This window comes from Plectropomus leopardus, chromosome 11 (assembly GCF_026936395.1).
Source record: "Plectropomus leopardus strain MGB_pleo_1.0 chromosome 11, ASM2693639v1, whole genome shotgun sequence".
Classification (NCBI taxonomy): domain Eukaryota; kingdom Metazoa; phylum Chordata; class Actinopteri; order Perciformes; family Serranidae; genus Plectropomus; species Plectropomus leopardus.
The window spans coordinates 8,688,806-8,708,432 of record NC_142186.1 but is presented as its reverse complement, the minus strand read 5'-3'; the positions used below and the strand labels follow the sequence as shown (position 1 = coordinate 8,708,432).

The following is a 19,627-nucleotide window of genomic DNA, read 5'->3' as shown; positions in this document are numbered from 1 at the left end:
TATAGATAGAATAATAATGTATTATAAAATTATAATAAACTTTAGCGCTTCCTAAAGGGGGGTGAAAGGTCAAAGTCTGTTACAGTACAGAACTATAGACTGTATACAAAGAACCCATTTTAATTAAATGCATTAATCAACACTGCCGCTGTGTGGTCGAGCAGTATATTACATCTAATGAAGACATAGGAACCATTGTACAAATCACTGTTTCTCTTCGGAGTGTTATAACTGATGGTTAAAGCTGAGTTACCAAAAACATCTCTTTTCCTTAGTGACATACTAAATACAATTTTAAAGCTAAGCTAAATTGACATTAAAACATAAATGAAACGCATAGATTAGCTCATAGCGGCTGTCGGATTTTGAGATGTCCTTTTTTAATGTGCCTGCTGTGTTTTCAGCGACAGCTAACGTCATTGTATCCTAACTTATTTTTTAAATACGCCACAGAGTCAAGGCACTGGTGAAACTGAAGAGTGGGACTTCTCTTATTTATCCGACCTTTATTAGTGCGTGAGTAAATATCTATCACAGAATATGTTGGGAATGGTAAACATTGTTTGTAGTTAATGTTAGTAACGTCACCGCGTGAACAAATGCTACATTAACGTGTTATACTTTCCTGCGTCAGTTTGACTTTACATTAGATGCTTTTTTATTTTGTTTTTGTTTGTTTATTCTCCTTGTAGGTGATAAATTATGAGTAAAGACTCCAGAATGAAGGCATCAGTAAACCAGAAGCTGACAGAGATGGGGGAACGAGAGAGGTGAGAGAAAATACTTCAAACAGCCTGTAGATGACCAAGTATATTATTTCAAAACCTTAGCTAAATAGCTTTTAATCAGCTATTCAGCTTGCCACAGTGTATTATTACCCCATACGTGGTGCGTCAATCTGTGTCAACACTGACAGTTTGCTCACTACAGTAAAGCCACTTTTTTTTTTTTTTTTTTAATAGCTAAATGCATTTTGTGTAAGTTATTACTAGGGGCTATCTTCTGATTAATGTCACATTAGCACACTCTATTTTACACCAAACTTCACCAAATGTTAGGTAATACTATATAACAATAACACATCTGTAGTATTTTTAGGGGTTAATAACAATTACTTTATTTATCACTTAATTACTATAATACTACCTTATCTGAAAAGCCCTTTGGGATGCTGTTTGGCAAGAAATGTGCAATATAAATGCATTTTCCTTGCCTTACTTTGGTTTAGGAATTGACTTGGCATACTGTATGGATAAAGAGTACATATAGGTGCTCAAAACTGCGAGAAGTCTTAGATTTTACTCTTTTACTTGGCGGTGTCCATATATGCCAGGGTGTATGCATGAATTCATAAACTCAAATGTACAAGTTAAGACCTAAGGATTGCAAGCTGTTATAAGGCAGAAACATACTTTAAAAAATATATATGTTCAAAAAGTGAGGAACTACCGTAATGTAATAGATACTTAGCTGAAGTGGCTCTTCAAACCTGGAGGAAGACAGATCAGATTTATTTCTCTGGCATGGAGAGAAGCGTCACTCTGCATAATTTGTTTCGTACATAGAATAATGTCAACATAATGGGGAGAATGGCACATCAGGGTCAAAGTAACCAATGCTGTAATCAAGATGAGGAAACTGTTCCTATTAACTTAATTAGCATAAGACAGAAAGCTGCTATATTAATGTACATATGTTTGCATCTTATTGATAGATTGAAGGAGTTACTGAGGGCTAAGCTCACTGAGTGTGGATGGAAGGATGAGATGAAAGCTCACTGCAAAGGTAAAAATCACAGTACTGTTGTTACAATATGTGGTGATAGTCACTGATTGACTGCCAAACAACTTACTTCTGTCTTTGTTAATGTTATGTTTCACACTTGAAAGGCCCAGTTTTTTTTCGCTCCCACAGCTTAGAGTTCTAAACTATTATTGTACTACACCATTACTATTTACAAATCATACTAATATACACAAACCTCTTACAGGATCAGAGAATACGGCTGACTTAACTTTAACCACATTACCGACAGTACTAACACGTTCTGCTTTTATGTGTTCTGTTTTTTTTTTGTTTACATTTGGATCACAATTTTAAGTTCATATACATAACTCCTTTGTTGTAAGCCCAAATAAATCACAGGAATGACCAGGTCTTAAATAGTACTTAAAAAAAGGAGAATACTTGAGTTTTAAAAGTCAAAGAACAAACCCTTTTTTTACCGTAGACATTTGACACGTCAGAGTACGAAAAGCACAGGTGTTACTAATAACAATAACAATGGCTCTGATAGATTCAAGTGTCCCAGCTATTAAGCCATTAAAAGTGTGAAGCATGCACAAAATGAGGACCCTGAAACTGAAGCAGCGAAATGGAATCCAGCCTTCATTAATGTTATTATTTACAGCTGTGCTTTTCCCACAGTAACATGTCAACATGTCTCATGTGTAAATTGAAATGAAATCAAAAAGATAACTGACATGTATATCCTCACTTTGTTTTGCCATTCAAGCATGAATCAGCTCCACGCTGGAAGTAAGCAAAACGCCTCCAAATTCCAATAAAATGTCCACACCTTTAAGAGTGGACACAAGTTAGGGCATAATAATGTACATTCTTATTTGACTGACTTGACTAACATGTAGGGGCTTTGTTATATAGAGCTCATATTATACAGCACAAGATGCTTTGTACAATTTTTGTTGAAGTATCTTTTTTAGTTTCTTTTTTTTTTGCAGAAGTAATCAAAGAAAAAGGCTTGGAGCATGTCACTGTTGAGGACCTGGTGGTGGAGATCACTCCTAAAGGAAGAGGTATCTTTACTCCACTATTTGGAAGAACTGGTGTTTGATTTTTTTTTTGCAGCTTTTTCACATCAGTCTAAAAGACAGTTTTGTAATGTCAGTAATATACCGTCACTGTATATTCTTTAGTCGAGTTGAAAACAGAACACAGCAGCCATATTGCATCTGTCACAGACAACACAGAGCTGCTAATAACTTTGCTGACAGTTGCCTCAGTAGAAAGTTTTGCAGTCATGAGATTATTATTTTATTTATTCCAATAACATCCAAAACACAAGTTTTGCAGTGCCACTTTATCTGTGTGACAGAATCAGTCATATTCATGGATCTATCTCTCTCTTCCAGCCTTGGTGCCGGACAGCGTCAAGAAAGAGCTTCTCCACAGAATAAGAGCCTTCTTAGCTCAGCATGCCACATAATTTAGATTTTTAACATTTCCCCAGACCGCCTGCCTATACTGTCATGATATAGAATGTTTGAAATTAAATTATCTATTGAATCTTAAAGATTTTTTAATTATTAATATTATCATGAATTTTCAGTGACACAAGCTTGGCAGTTTGTTTGCGTGGTTTTACTAAATTACCTTGCACATTTAGTGTTCCTTTATAAAAGAGTTATGCTGAATGAATAAAGCTTTGGATGTATTAAACAACAATAATTTTTAATATTGTAAAACATAATAAAAAAAAGTAAAAAAAACAATACACAATCGATATATAACAATAAATTATGTTTGAATAGAGGCTTTTTGCTGTCCTGAGTTCATTTTCTGTCTTATGACTTTTTTTTGTTCTTGTTTTTAAGTAGTCATTTTATTGAATTTTCAAGGTAGTACAAAGCTACTGATTGTATTTTGTACCACTATGGTGCAATTTGTGAGGTAAATGCTTAAAAATATTAAAGATACATTATGCAGGATTTTCTAAAAAATAATGTACAGATGCATACCAAAGTAATCCTTTGTAATTTTCATTTATGGCTCATGAAAAGTGTGTGGCTGCTTGTGTTTTATTTTCTCGTTGTGATTAGCACATTTGTGGGTTGCAACCTTTGGGCGGTGATGTGTAGCCACGAGTCAATATCGTCATGCATGTCAGGTTTGGAAGTTTATAAAGAGATAGTAACCTGGTGCTATGAAAATTGTGGACACAATGCTAAAAAATGCAAAAAAAATCTGCAAGTGAAACACCAAGCAGACAAAGTGGATCTGGGGTTGGGAAACATTCACTTTCTTTGGCCAACATTGAGGATGGGGTGAAGAGTGTTAGCATGTTTTCTTCTCTTTTTTTTTTTTTTTGCAAAGATGTGTTTTTATTAACAGTTATAGTGTAATTGCAGTTCCAAAAATATATCACATTTCCATTCATGCATTTGAAAATATTATTTAAATAGGAAAAAGAAAAGTACAAAGATACCTATCAAAAACAAAAGAAAAGAGGAAAAAAACAGTAATTAAAGAAAACTAATACTTAAATTTATACAAATAAGATGTAGTACTACTTACCTCAAGGGACCTTTGGAGGTGCGAACATATATCTGCAAAAACTCACAAACGCATCAGAAATGATCAGAGTTGGGAAAGGACAAACAAAAACTTGCACAGTATCATGGTCCAAGTTGGGTTTTTTTCCATTACACTGCACATCTAAATGAGAAGCAAATTGTATGTGTATTGTGTCATGGCAGATATCAAAGTGGCATGCAGTTTTACACCTGGACCTTCACACATGGAGTCAGAAAAAACATGTGACCAAAAAACTGTTATTTTACCATGAATCACACACAGCTGGTGCCCTAAATTAACATTGTCCTTTGATTAAGTGAACTTACAGTAAATCCAAAGAACCATGATCCTGTAATGACAAGCCTGCTGCTGCTTTCACTTCCCAGAACAGTGTTCTCAACAGAAGGGGTGGGAAGGTGGTGGCGAGAAAGAGATCATGAAAAGATAAACAGGAGTGACCCCGTTCACAGGGAGAGGTGGATGCACCGGGGAACAAATCACCTTCACTGAAACTGGTTGTCAGATTGTTTCAAGGTCCTTGGTGTGTAGTGTATGACATGTGCACTCAAGTGTTCCAAGTGAGAGTTGCTGAGCTGAGTGCAAAAAACACAAGTTACTCACACCATGATGAGGTCAAAAAAGCCAGGCCGTGAGCTCTCCACAATGTCCTGATTGTCGAAATAAACTATGATTTTGTTGTTTTGAAGCTTTCGTGCCACTTCATAAGCTCCCCATCGAGTCAATAAAAACAGGACTACTGCAGGAATGTTTGCTCCTGAGGTTAACTTTTTTCCATCCACATGCTGAACCACATAATTTTGTTTTGTTGAAAGGTCTCTATAGTTACACACGCACAGTGCCTAATTGGTTATGGATTACATTTGGAGAGGCTTTGAACCCAAAACAACGCACCCCTCGGCACGAGTAGCACATTAGTGGGTAGTGAGTGAGCCTGTGCTGGTCACCCACCCAAGACAGAGAGAGTGTTTTCTTAGCCGAAGGACCTGCTGTGACATCAGCCCAGGTGACAACATGCTGATATACAGTGCCGATGTGGGGGCCAAATGTAACGCACCCCTCCAGCCCGGCACACACGCTCCTTTAATGGCCTACATCAATCCCCATGTTATCAGCAGATCTCCCTGGGCCCCCTGCATATAAAGGGGGTCTGCGAACTGCCTTAGAGCGGCACTGGATAGAATTACCAGTGATGCAATTTATTATCATACAGATTTGTATTTACTTTCTCACTCTCTGTACTCAGCTTTTCTCCATCACTCAGGACCTACACAGCTCTGCCAAAGAGCTGTACAGTATCCAGATGACTCTGCACATCATAAAAAAAACTACAAAAGTTGAGTTGTCCAAATTAAAGCAAAACATGATTTGAAAAATTCTCAGAGTCATGGGCTCAGGTGTTTCGATGTGGTCAGCAGAGATTTAAAGGTCCCATATTCTGAAAAGTCAGATTTAAATGTCTGAGGTTTATATTGTCTTACAATATAAAGTAGGTATAGGTGCTATATAAATACTGTGAAAGTATCAAAATGCTCAGTTCACAGAGAAATGTGCAGTCCATATAAAGAAAGTACTTATGTATGAGCTGCCAGGATTTGTGATGTCAGAAATTTACCATATAGACGGTTTCAAAAACATTCTTAATTGGTTCCTTTGAATTTCCTGTTAAAATATTTTGCAGTGTATGTGAATGACATCAGCTGACAGAAAGTCATCAGGGAATGAAGCTGTTTTCTGGTAATGCCATTGACCTTTTGCCCCGCCCTTTGGTGTTGGTCAGTCCAGCTTTCTGAGCTAGCATGGAGCTCACATTGTAACTAACTGCACTCCCTGAAAAAAAATTATCTATTTTCGTAGGTTGTAGGCTATACCTTGTGTGGCTAAGTCGGCTAACCTAAGCTAGCAAATGTTAGCTAGCTAACTCTACTTTTTTTCAGGTTTAATTTTGGTTTTGGAGTGGGGAAGAAACATTTATCTCCTTCCATCTTTTCTTGGGTAACAAGTAACATTATTACAGGAGCCCTATGGCACAATGTTTAGCTCGAAATCCCCAAAACCAGCCTGAAATTTAAGAAAATCTGAAATGATTGCATGACAACAAAGCTGTGTCGGAGCCTTGGTGGAGGTGGCCAATGCTTTTCTATGATTGGCCAATCTACGTCGAGGGGCAGGACTTATGGAAAGGTTAATTTTAGGGCAACGGATACAGGTAGAAAGTGCTGCTTAGTGCCGTTCCAGTCATTTCCTGGATGCAATGCCAGTGCACAGATGTTCATAGCACAAGTGTGGAAGACTTGAAAAACACTGACCAAATAAAGAGACTGAGCTTTTTCTGGAATGGTGAGCTTAAAGAGACAGACTCTAAAATGGATTGTATCAGAGAGAGGGTGGATACCGTTATATTCAGGTGGACAGTGTGTGGGAAATAATGTAGAGCATTAGAGCATGTTAATATGTTCTAGTGGAAACTCAAAATACTAGTATGAACCTGAAAATGAGCACATCATGAGACCTTTAAATAAGACCTGTTGTGCTGATCACAGCAGCAGCTGATAACGAGGAAGCATATTGTAGCATCCTGTGAGGCAGCCTCTGAATGAACCACCATAAGTAAAGCAACAACAAAGGGCAAGAGCGCCCTTATTCCACCAAAGTCAATATCAAGCTGTGTCCGAGCAGCACTTAAAAACATTTAAAAGCAAAAAGACAACATGTCATGTGTGTCCTCCATGTGCTTTTTTTTGTGTAGGTAAGTGTGCACAGATACATTCGCCGCTCCTAGAATCAGATCATTTCAGCATGATAGCAGCTGTGTCAATAGACAATGGAGCCAAAAGTGTGGTCCTGTAGTCCCATAGGTGCTCGGCGGTCCTCTCTCTAGTGAAATTGGCAACATCCAAAGATCATAAACACCTCCCTTACTGTACAAACAAGTGAAGAAATGGCAGTGCTGGGTGGAAACAGATGGCAGGAACGTGTTCATATTATAAACAAGTGTTGGGAAATGATGATGTTATAGCACATTGCCTTTTCGGGATAACAGTGCACCTGCTTTAGGGGGTTATGGTTGAAGAAGTGTCCGTGAAATACTGTATCTCAACCCCTGGTCATCAATAGATAAATCTTGCCATGTTTACAGCAGTATTTATAATTTATAGGGCACTGCTATGGACTTTTGTGTCACATATAAATTTTCCTATCTTTTTTCATAATGGAAAGGGCAAAGACGTTGCATAAGCAGACAAAGGGTCAAAGAGGGTGTTTCAAAGCGAAGAAAGGGGCCATGTGCGCCTACAAATTCCCAAGACCCGGTGTGCAGTTGGCCCTCTTTACTGTCAACATGTGTGAATGCCATGCTCGATAAATTTCTCTTTGAATTCCCTCACTAGAATTTATGAGACGTGCAACATGGGGTTGCAACTCTTTTGAAGCCTACACACTTTGCAGCGCTCGATGCAGTTTACCTTTTAAAGAGGCAAAAACTGAGCAGAAATAGGGAGAAGTTGGCGTGTAGCATCCTGCAGTGTAAAGCGTTTTAAATGTATTTACACTCTGTTGTGTCTCCTGGGAAGTGTTTTCTGCACACTAATGAGGCTGAGGAGCAAGTTTCACTCTGTTATTTCTGGCATCCGCGCGCCAGTCGCAGGCATACCACTCACACTCTCTTCTTTTTTTTTTTCTTTTTTTCCCCCTCCCTCTCGGTAGCCCAGCGCAAATAATAAATAAGAGGAAATACATCATCCCCTTTTTCAATCCGAGAGCCAGGAGCGGGCCTGCCAAAGTTAACACAAAGCAATCTTAGGTAATGATCAGCAAATGTGTATAAAGTTTCATAGAGCATGACTTCACATAATTCTTGTTTAGATCATGTTGGCTGGCTCGGTCTCAACTGTGATGCTGTTGCAGAAACACACACACACACACACACACACACACACATGCACATACACAATTTTCCTGAAGCTTATTTGCATCACGCTTTAAAAGCAGCACTTCTGTTTTGCAAGCACTTGTAATTGATTTGATACAGTGTAACATTGTGGCAAGGATTAGCTACCAGTCATAAATTGTGGAATTTTAACAGAGGCTTTATTCTTACACGCATTCATTCTGCAAAATGGTGTCAGATTTTCCACTCATTTACACACATCGGTGGCACAGATACATTTCACCATGGCTCAATTGATGAAAATTATTTGTTCGTCATTTAAAAAAAAAAAAAAAAAAACTTCATTGAGCTGTTTTAGTGCTCTACCTACAGCACAGCTAGTGTGCAGATGGAGAGCCGGGGGGTCTCTATGCAATAACACAGAGGAAAGAAGCGAAACACAATCCAGACATTGTTTACCCTGTTTCTGATGTAAAGGCCACTTACTGTCGTGTCCAATGCCTAACCCTTAATTTGCTCCCCCAGCCTTTGAAGTGTGTGCATATTTCTGTTTCCTGACACTACCTCTCTCTCTTTCCTCCGAGCCCCAGCCGTGGATATTGCAACTGGATAGGCCATGTTTCCATGTAGGGGCTCTTTTTTAGGCCTGTTCTGATGATAGAAAACACAAGTGGGGAAGGGGAAAAGGAGTGCTGGGCGCACAGATCCACAGAGAGAGGCCCCAGCCCCAGCCCCGGCCCAGACAACGCTGCAGGGGATTAGAGCACACCCTGGCAGCAGAATGGTTTCACTTAAGAATTTCAGTAATCACTTTTAGGAGTGTAATATATAGCTGACCTTCGGCAGCGCCACACGACCCCCCGCTCCCCCAGCCATTTGATCAAAGGAAGCGGCAGTGGCTGTGCAAACAGGCGCTATCAGTGGACTCCAATGGATTTACTGCCTGCTTCTTCTCTCTTGTCTCCCCTGAGTCGTGTGCTGATACACACAGAAACCCAGTTTCATCTTACAGAACCTATTTTTCTCCGGCTTACTAATTTACGGGCCAGATCACGACTTGAGGGAACTTAAAGGACAAGGAGGGAGAGGGGGTTGAGGCTCGGGGGGCCTCAGGGAAGGGGCGAAAGTGGAGGTGCAGCTCGGGGCCCTTATCCACTGCCTGCTGACTGGTGCAGAGCAGAGCGGCTCTCATCATCATGGGAAAAGCCCACTAGGTGCTCTCTTCTCAGCTGGAGCAGCCAAACACCGTAGCCTGCACTCCGCAACAATAACAGCGACCAGAAAAGGACAGAAGGCTGGCCCAGTAGGGTTTATATAGTGCCCTAAATCACAGCAGCCTCTGACAAAGAAGTGGGAAGAGAGGATGTGGGTATCATAGCAACTATTAATAACTCAACACATACTGGTGTTCACAGCAGAGGAGTAATACTGCACATTAATGTTACCTCGTTTTTTATGGCACTCATGTACATGTTAACTCTTAAAACACCAGCTCATATTGTCCATTTTAAAGGGATAGTTCAGATTTTTTAAAAGCGGGATTGTATGGGGTACTACTCCATAGTCAGGGTATTACATACAGTAGATGTCAGTTGGCACGGCCCCAGTTTGGAGAAGCAGGCTGGAGTCAGACACAGAAGTTAAGCAATCTACTGCTATGGATAGAGTCAACATGAAAACGTATTTTAGCCAGCTAAAAAAAAATCAATATCAGTTTAATTGTATGATACATTGGAGTATTGTCAACACTTGTCTTGACGCAGACAGCCCATTTGCCATTTTCCGACACAAAAGCCATCACCAGCTTCAGTTCATCATCTATGCTCTCTTCAAAGTCACCAGACTCCATTGACAAAAACTGTAATTTTAGCATGCTAAACATGGGAGATGGCCTTGGTGAATCCAAATTAAACCTTTTAGACCCCAAAGTCACACCATAATATAAGGAGCACAAGGGCAGGAGGGCTGGTGGATGGGTCCAACAAACCCTGGACTTACATGCAGGAGTACAATGTTCATTCCCTGTCTGATTGTGATGGGGTTTTTTTTCTTCACTTTACCATGTGCCTTCCCCTTCCCCTAGGAAGATGCACATAGTCTTAGGAGGGACTTTTTTTAGAGTGGCTAAAATATGTTTTGTTGCTGACCCCTACACAGCAGTAGATTGCTTAGCTTCCATGTTGAACTTCAGCCTGCTCCTCCAAACTTTGAGCGTGCCAACTGACATCTGCTAAATGTAATATACTGTCTATAGATAAGTAGTCCATACAACCCCACTTTAAAAAAAAAAAAACTGTCCTATCCCTTTCATAGACTATTTTATTACTATAAGTAACATAACTAACCATTTCCACCAATTATGAACCAGCAATTACTGTAAACATTCTCCAACAAGAAGCAGACGATCAGAAAACAACAAGTTGACCTTTATGCTTTTATAGGGAAATATCTTTCAGATGGTTAAATCCCCCAGTAATTTGCAATTTGTGACTCACATGTTCTGGTCTAATTTCATGCTCTTGTTAAAATGTTTCTTGGAGCACCCGTTGTGCTCATGCTAAAATTGTTGTTTATTTTGTCTTTGTTTAATTTTAAATGAACCCCACACACACAAAAATGATTGATTTGTTGTGTTTTGATTTTGGCATGAATGCCAGTAAAAGCTGTAGGAAGCTGTGGTTTGCAGTGCAGGAAGTTCCACTTGTAACCAGTTGAGGGCGTCACAGAACAGACGAGAGAGGAATCTATAGCATGAGGTGATACACTAGGTCATCCAGAGTGCTTAAAACTCTTTCAGCAAATTTCTCATAAAAAACTGGAAATGTGTATGGGGAATATGTTGATTGAAATGTATGTTTTATGTCCTTTCAATAATCCAGACTCCAGATATTATCCTTCTCCTTCTATGCTGTATATATATGATTTCAATTTTCTTGACAGTTTTTCAGGTGCATATAGATAAAAAAAATTCACTCATACGAAATTGAGCGCTAATGATGAAATAGTTTTTTAGCTGGCATGTCAGGGAGTGTTTATGTGACTCAGCTGATGACAATGCGTGCCGTGTCATTAAATGACCGCAGGAAGTCCTGTGCTTTTATGAGCTTCTTAGACAAGCTTGGAGGGGGAGAAAAGAAAAATGTTTCCTGATTCAAGCATGTGAGAGCAACTCACCACATGTTCCCTCTGTCCCAGAAACAACAGGGAAGGACGCAAAACAAAATATACAATGCTAGGGCCCTAAAACATGGACTTTACCCTGCCCTTCATCTGCGAGGTTCACTGCAGGTCAGCCTGATCCTGAGTATGTCACTTAAGGCTACAACATAATGAAGATGAGTCTTTACCTCCTTTAAGTACAAATTTATACTCATCTAAATTTAGCATGGTAGTTATGTAACCTCTGTATTTAACAAGAAGTGATGAGGGGGAAGTGGAGGTGCAGGCAATTCTTCCTGAAATATTCCCACATCCCCCTCATCAGCTGATAAGGTTCCATGTTTGGAGAGCAAACAGGAGGAAAAGTCCCTGCTATAAATGTTCTGTGGCCCTTGGACGTGCAAGTATTTTATGGTGCGACACCACTATGGGCAGACTGATAAGTCCGATATGTGAGTGCTTGCCATGTCATTACCGTAATACAGCTGGTCATTTTGATGCTAATTGGTGTTGAGTCAGTTACAGTAAGAAATAATAACTTCTTGCTTCACTGGAAAGAACTCTGCTCAGTAATCTGCAATTGCCTTATTCGTTTTAGGTTGAGAGCCAGCTTCAATAGTTTGTGGCCAACAGTTGCTTTTGGGAAACTCTGTTGACCCTCATGATTATTGCTAATTATGTAGAAGAGTGTGCAGCTTGCTGGGCGGGCGAATAAGCTATCAGGCTTAAAGATGATTAATAGCACGTCTGTTTTAATTAGCATCAGGCCATTAACCACTCCTGTGAGAGCTCTGCTTTATAACTGTTATCATTCATCTCTCCCACACACAAATCCTGTTTTGGCCCTCTGATTGTACAGTAGATATGTGCAGGCAAGCATGCTGGGCTGTGTGTGTGCATGGCATTGGGTGTGTGAATCAGCTGAGGCTCATGTGGCTGGCCTGGCCTTGCCCCCTGCGACCCAGCGGGGCTCAGCCACCAGCTGCCTAGCACCCACTACACATTCCTGCTTTATTCCCAAGCTTGCCTCCCTCAGCTACACCGGTCAGGACAAAATGTATACCAGCTGCAACATCATTAAGTAAATGGGATCCTTGCACAGTTTTTTTAAGGCATGGTATTGAAAAGTTAGCCAAATCAGTTGTGTGAAAAACATATGTGTGCACAATGAAGCATGAAAATGCACATAGACATGAGTACAGGCATTTAAATACACACACTGTAGAGTACAATTATTGAGCATGCACAGATACTGTTGGTCTGTCTGTTAGTCGGTCAGTCTACCACTTTGGTCTAAACTGAAATGTCTCAACAACTATTAATATGATTGCCATTTTGTCCATACATTTATGGTTCCTAGAGATTAAATCCTACTTTGTTTATCCCTTAGCATTATCTCTAACTCCACCATGAGATTGACATTTGTGTTTTTTGTGTTAAGTCTCGTAAACAAGTAGATGCAATTGCCATTCAGAATTTGTACAGATATCTTTAGTTCCCAGAGGATGAATGCCAATGACTTTAGCGAAAACTTTGCCATTTTAAAACCAGCTGTATCTCACTGCAATAGTGTGCAGATAAACAGTGTTTTGCTTTCCTACTCAATGCCAGCAAGTGGAGCTACCCACTTATCCGCTGACATATATCCAATGGATATTGCAACACGCGCCATTTCGAGGATGACATATCACCAGGCAAAACACACTCTGCAGCAACACAGAGCTGGATGACCCTCTAAGGTAATGACCAAACATAGGGACCATGCTGCTTCCTCCCACCACAAGTGTATTTGCTGACATCACGGTAGCAGACTGCGTCATCCCAACATGTGCATTTATTGACATCACCATAAGGGAATCCTGGGGCATAAACAGCTGATGCACACGCATAACTAAAATGTCATAGGTTGACGTAGAAGGTCCTGACAGAGTGGCACCATGTTACGAGTTTGGAGTGAGAACACGTAGTGGCTGATGGCTGCATAGCCTCCACCAGTCCCACTACGACATACATCACCAGCGGTATGGTGATGTATTTTTTCTTCATAAAATGGCTCTAATGCTGCGTTCATTTCATTTCATTTCTCATTTTAGAGTTAATGTAATTACCGCTTGTGAGCTGATGAGGTAAGGGTTGTGTTTAATAGAACAAAAAAGCAGGTCTCTTCTCCCTTCAAGTGCCCTGTTCTTGATTTTAACATAGATTTACACAAGTTTTAGGCCCTATTTGAGGCCCTGTTCCTTTCACTTTGTCGCCTCCATCAGGGTCTCACTATAGTGTTTGTTTTACTGCAAAATGTTGGTTTAGTTTTTCCCTCTTCAGACTACGATGGAAGTAGGTAAAGTTGTGCCTTTCCTGTTCCTCATACAGCCCTTAGAGCCATCAGCAAGGCTGGGGGATCCTTATTCTTTGTCATGCGTTGTTTCTCTCCTGTCTGTATAGACACATTACATGTCAAATTACTGCTAATAAAGAACACTGAGCTGCATTATTGGTCCACAAGGTGCAGCATAAATCAAATTTATTATTTTTTATCATAGTCGCACACACATGCTCTCACCCTGAAGGCTTAACCCCCAGAGTCACACACACTCACACCAGTGCTTGAAAACCAAGACACTGCACACTAAAGTGTACATATCCACTACAAACTATCAGACAACACACAGCCAGACATACACACCCTTCCCTCCGGACTGCCGTCACAGCACTCCGAGCACAGCTGTCAAAACTCAGGGACTTCCAACCCAACAATAGTTAGATGGCTTGGGAGGGCCGGAGTAAGACAGAGAGCTGAGAGATGTTGAACTGACACCTCTGGACAACTCTCATTCTCCAGATTGGGCCTTATAGGTTTGATTCACATTCCCTGCATCACTTTATTTTTCCCCCCTTTCACTCATTTCCGTCACTCATTTTATTCTCCTCCTTCTCTGTTCTAATGCTCTGTCTTTGCTTCCCTCCTTCTACCTCTCTTTTGCTCCAGGCACGGTCCACTGTTGTCCCACATCAGCTCTCATAACAGCTCTGGGAAGACCTCCCTCAACCTCACGCCTCGCATGTGAGTCCACATGTCCGAGAGGAGTAATAACACTGAAATCCTCCAAATCAGGTCATGTCAAATTAAGGGAGGTATTTCAGGAGCCCACCCAAGTCTCTGAAAGGGTCAACTGAAAGCTTGCCCGAGGCCAGATTTGCATGTCAAAATACACTCAATGATTCAGACTACATCATAAAGTGGAGCTGAAAAAATGTCTTATAGTCTTTTCAGTGTTGTAGATTTGGACTGTTGGTGTAAAGTCAAATGTTGGTCACGGGTGAGAAATCCTGTTGGCACGCAGAGACTGGCAAATCAAAACTTTTGCCTTAATTGCAGCAAGCAAGTGCTCCTCGGTTGAATAGGCTGCAATAATATTTTTTCATCATTTCCATCCCAAATCCCCAGCAAAAAGAAATTCACCGCTGAGAAGTTTGTGTTTTTATCAACAGCTGATGCCACTTGTGGACAGCTCTATGTTTCCTGGTGTTGATTTAAAAGCAAAACTGTACTCTAGTGATGGAATAGATTTGCACATTTCAAGCATAGATGGATTACCGAACGGGTCTGCTGGAAGCAGGCCCAAGGGCCCAGAGTCAGAGTCCCTCTTGGTCTTACCTGCAAAATGTCTTTTATATTAACATGTACCGACCAAGAAGAGACTCAAATGAACACAAAGAAACAAAACACAACTATATTTAGATGCAAAAAGACCACAAGGAGACACAAAACAACTACAAAGAAATGCAAAACAGCCATAAGGAGGCACAAAGAGATTCACAACAACTAGCAAAACAACAGACTAAAACTAAAAAGACTAAAAACTGAACTAAACTAAAAACAGATTCAAAATAATATACAAAGAGATTTGAATTGACTACAAGAAACACAATGCAACTACAAAGAGACCCAGAACATCTACATAATCAAAATGCTCCCAAAGTGACCTAAAGCATTTGCAAAGAGACTCAAAATGTCCACAAAAAGATGCAAAATGACTTAAAAGAGACAGAAAACAATTTAAAAAAAAGAAAAGTGTGCCCAGGGGCCAATTGTTTCATAATCCACCTATGACTCGAGGCTGTTGTAGTTAAAATTCAGCATACAGGCTGCATAATTGTCACCTTACCAGACCTCCAGCACCTTTTCAGTGTTCAAACACTGGAAACATCGCCTATAGGAATCTATTCTGCGGCTAAAGAGATCACTTTTATCTCAGCCTCGTCTCTGATAACACTGAGATGTGTTAAACAGTGATAAGGTTTGAACCTTGCTTGGACTTAACAAACAATCATTTGGCAACTCGACAAGCATTCCAGGGAAGTTCACACTACCCAGTGATTTATTGCCAGGATGTGGATGTATAGCAAGAGTGTGGAGGCTCCAGGTTAAGGTAGCTGGTGGCATGACAGGTCAGCGAGATAGCTGAGCTACGGAGCAGTCTGGGATTCATTCAGGGACGCTCCCGAGGGGGCTGTTGACTGGAAGGAGGCGGTAAATCCCCATTTTGAGGACTTTGTTTTTGCTGATGTTGTGTAACATCTCCTGAGGAAATCTGAGCTAATCTGACTACACACAGTCAGTCATTGTTGAGTCTATTGTGTGAGGTTTGGAAATTAATTGGAGGGTGGATAAATGCAATTACTATATGTGAAGCAAAGACAGAAACATAACTTATACTATAGAGTCATGTTTCAAACATGGGTGTGTAAACCTTAACTTGATTATTTCTACAAAAAAAGTACCTGCCAGATTAAAATGTGACATGCGGCAACATTAAAGAAGAATGATATTTATTTTCTCATTGTATACAAATCCCATGAAAACACCAAAACCAACAATGAACTGATAAACAAGTATTGTCTATGTATCTGTTACTCAAAAAAATTACACAACACATAAATGTGCCACACTGTTGCACAGGGTAACATGTACTGTCACTATATTTAAAAAAGGCACTATCGTTTTTAAGCCAATAAAGCTGCTGGTCCTACTAGTGCATTAATCCTAAACTGAATATAGTACCCAACAAATGTACTATTTACTAAATAAAATTTGCTAAAATCTGCAGCTCCCAAGAAAATTATTTTTTCCCCTTTCTTAAAAAACAAAACAAACAACAAAAAACCCCAATATATACTCAGGTTTATTTTTAAAGTTATTTGACTTACCCACAGGCTTGGGTCTGAATGCCAAAGATAAAGCAGGAAAATTGGAAAGTACTGAATGAGCACAACAAGCAGCAACAAAATTCAGCTTATCACAATAATTAGAGGTGTGTTCATGTGATTTAGATTTTACTCTGTGGCTGTAATTCGCAGCTAGAAGTTTTACTATCCCTGTTACATTCCCTGACAAGGCTCAGGGGATGAGAGGAGTAACAATAAATACATAGTGGGGGAAAAGGAAAAGACAAGTGTTATAGTATGCATGTTAACAAAAACTATAAAAAATTAACACAAAAACAAAACAGCAAAATGTGTGCAGGAAGTATTCAAAAGAAAAACGAATCTCTTTAGGAAAACAAAGGAAGCAAAGGTGAATTAGTATTAGGTGTTTTAAACAATACCAACAAAAATTAACCACAGAATAAAAAAGGAAATGAAAGCTGGTGTGAGGGTGTTGGAGTGCACATGAACTCAAGTTGCTTCAGTCTTCTGTCCAACACACAGCACCAGTGCTTCCAAACTGGCTCACTGGCCCTGATCTAGTTGCTTCTTCAGGCTTTTATGCTGCATGCATGCCAATCAGCAAAGTGAGCACAGGTGGGCTCAATCACCATCTGCACGTGAGGAGGAGGGGAGGGCGGCACCTGGAGAGGCACACGAAAACACCACACAGGAAAACAGGCACAAAAAAGGGCATGCCCACCTTTCACCCTTGGCTGCACTGCAGTGCAAAATCAAAACACCACATCTCCGAGCAGCCACTGTAGCGTTCCATGGACACTGCATGGCAGCTCACCATGGGCATTGGGTGACACATGGTGTGACACATTTGTGGGTTTAAAAAAAAAAAAAAAAGATAAATAAACTAACCACATCTCCAAATGAGATTCTGTAGACTGGAACAACTGATTCAAATACAATAGTGGCATACTGTCACTGTTACAATGTGGATATGATTAATATGTTAACAAACAACTGCACATAGAAAAATGTGTTCAATGTGTTAAGTCGAATATGCATATAACTCTCTTTTGTTCTGTACCAACTTCTGAGGCAAACATTGCATTCATTAGCTGCTAAATGCTCCATTATGTTAAATAGTCGCTATCCTTCTTAGCTAGAGATGTGGTAAATGAGAGCAGTGAGAATATACCAAAACACTACAAATTTATTAAGAGATGCTAAAATGCTCTGTAGATTTGAAAACACAAAGTTGGTCTTACTTAAAATAATCATGGAAACCAATTGCCTTGAAAAAGGAAAGTAAATATAACTATAAATCCTAATTTATACTTACTTTATACCTGAGTATAAAGTTGTTGCAACTTTAAAATGACAAAAAATGACCCTGTTCTTAGCAACTTCAGTAAACCAAGTTAGTCTGACTTAATTTGAAAGAGAACTTTGCCAATTATGATTTTAGGAGATCCGCAATTTAGGTTTTGATGACATGATAAATGATTGACTAGTATGCAACCAGCAGAATATACTTATGTATACAGTAACACAGTAGATTTGGTTTATTGAAGTTGCTAAAACTTAGAAAGACTGATTTAACTAAACCTGTTTTTTTAAAGTTGCAACAACTTCACAATATTAAGTAAATATGACTACATTTTAAATAAACTTAACAGTTGGATATAAAGAAAACATGAATTAAGATTGATAGTTTACTTAGATTTTTACAAGGGAATCTGTTTCCAAGACTTCTTTAAAAAGTAAAATCGGTGTGGAACTATCGAGTTGAGCGATATAGTAGTTCTTTCCTTTGCTTACATGAAATATTACTATTGTAGCTTTAAATTCTGGCCTCAGCTTCTCAACATTAAAAAAATTATATAAATAAAAAAAAATAATTAAATCAATCAAAATCTAAGCTGCTGTCTAAGTTCTTTCAATTCTTTGTTCAGAGAAAACTGGACTCAGTGACATTAGATATTTTACCTTTCCCCGTTTAGAACCACACACTCTTGAGGTGCATGAGCAGGTTAAAATTCTGAACCTGTGTTTTTCAAGCCGCCACTTACTGCTGTTGATACAGTAGATGAATATGTGCTAAAGCTTCAGCTGCAGCAACCTTCTTATCATCATCTTTCCCCTCCACATGTGAAATAAAACAAACACACATCCTAAACTCATCTGCATGCTCCATCTGAGCTGATGTATACAGGTCCTCAGCAGCCGAATGAGATGCCAAGCACTTCTCAAGTGCAAGGAAATGGTGCGGTTTCACAATTCCTAGATTAAGACAGAAATCTGCAGTTTCCCCCACCACTTTAAGTGGCTGTGGTGCACACACAAACCCACTGAGACCATAGAAACATACACAGTGGTTTAGTGTTGGGCTCCGGCCAAGATAAATGACTGCTTCAGGTGAAAACAAACCGTGGCCCCAGCAGATTCTTTTTTTTTTCCATTTGCAAGTTTTGGGGCGACTTCTCTTTGTGTGTCAACTGTTCTTCCACATATGCTTTGGCTCCTCCACCCTCTAACACTCCTCGGGCTTGTGAATTATTCAGAATGAAGAATTAAAGTTGAAATGGTGCTCTGCAGACACAAGTGCTTCACATGTGTGAAGGACTAAAGGTGGGACAAATGTTTCCAAATCCATTACTCCAGATAGTTGTGACATCAAGTTTAGGAAAATAAGAGAAATAGACTGAGAATTTGTCATCCATGAAGCACGATCTTGACAGGGGAAAAAGACATTTTCATATTACATTTTATCACACTCATTACTCTACAGCTGACCACATTTAAAGTCCTGGCTGAACCCAGAGCTGCAGTAAATCCTGCTTAGGGATTTTTAGCTCTGGTGTGACACTGGCTCATTTACCTGTGTGCAGTTTCATAAACATCTGTTTGTGTTTATTAGCCAGCAATGCAAATTATGAGCTATAACAACTGTGGTGTGCAAGATAAGGGTCCATATACAGTAATTCCATAGTATACTATGTCAGAACACTGGATGGTTCTGCATAGAGGCAATTTTTACATGAAGATATTAGCTAAAATTCTTAAACATAACTATTCATTACACAC

The 19,627-nt window shown here is 39.6% G+C and overlaps 1 protein-coding gene across 2 annotated transcripts; it reads left to right on the top strand.

Moving 5' to 3' along the window:
- The first annotated feature begins 215 nt into the window (after positions 1-215).
- eny2 (ENY2 transcription and export complex 2 subunit) lies at positions 216-3,553 on the top strand. Of its 2 annotated transcripts, none has more exons than XM_042490411.2 (5): positions 216-512; positions 693-770; positions 1,715-1,785; positions 2,742-2,816; positions 3,153-3,553. In XM_042490411.2, the coding sequence occupies exons 2-5, from the start codon at positions 703-705 to the stop codon at positions 3,224-3,226; spliced, it is 288 nt and encodes a 95-aa protein (XP_042346345.1). In that variant the 5' UTR covers positions 216-512; positions 693-702; the 3' UTR covers positions 3,227-3,553. The 2 variants fall into 2 exon arrangements, with proteins under 2 accessions (XP_042346345.1, XP_042346344.1); XM_042490410.2 differs by having other exon boundaries at positions 217-516.
- The last annotated feature ends 16,074 nt before the right edge of the window (positions 3,554-19,627 follow it).

Coding starts and splice junctions, on each gene's coding strand:
- eny2 (XM_042490411.2), top strand. CDS start 703: ATGAGTAAAGACTCCAGAATGAAGGCATCAGTAAACCAGAAGCTGACA. Junction 771..1,714: donor GAGATGGGGGAACGAGAGAG/GTGAGAGAAAAT, acceptor TCTTATTGATAG/ATTGAAGGAGTTACTGAGGG. Junction 2,817..3,152: donor GATCACTCCTAAAGGAAGAG/GTATCTTTACTC, acceptor TCTCTCTTCCAG/CCTTGGTGCCGGACAGCGTC.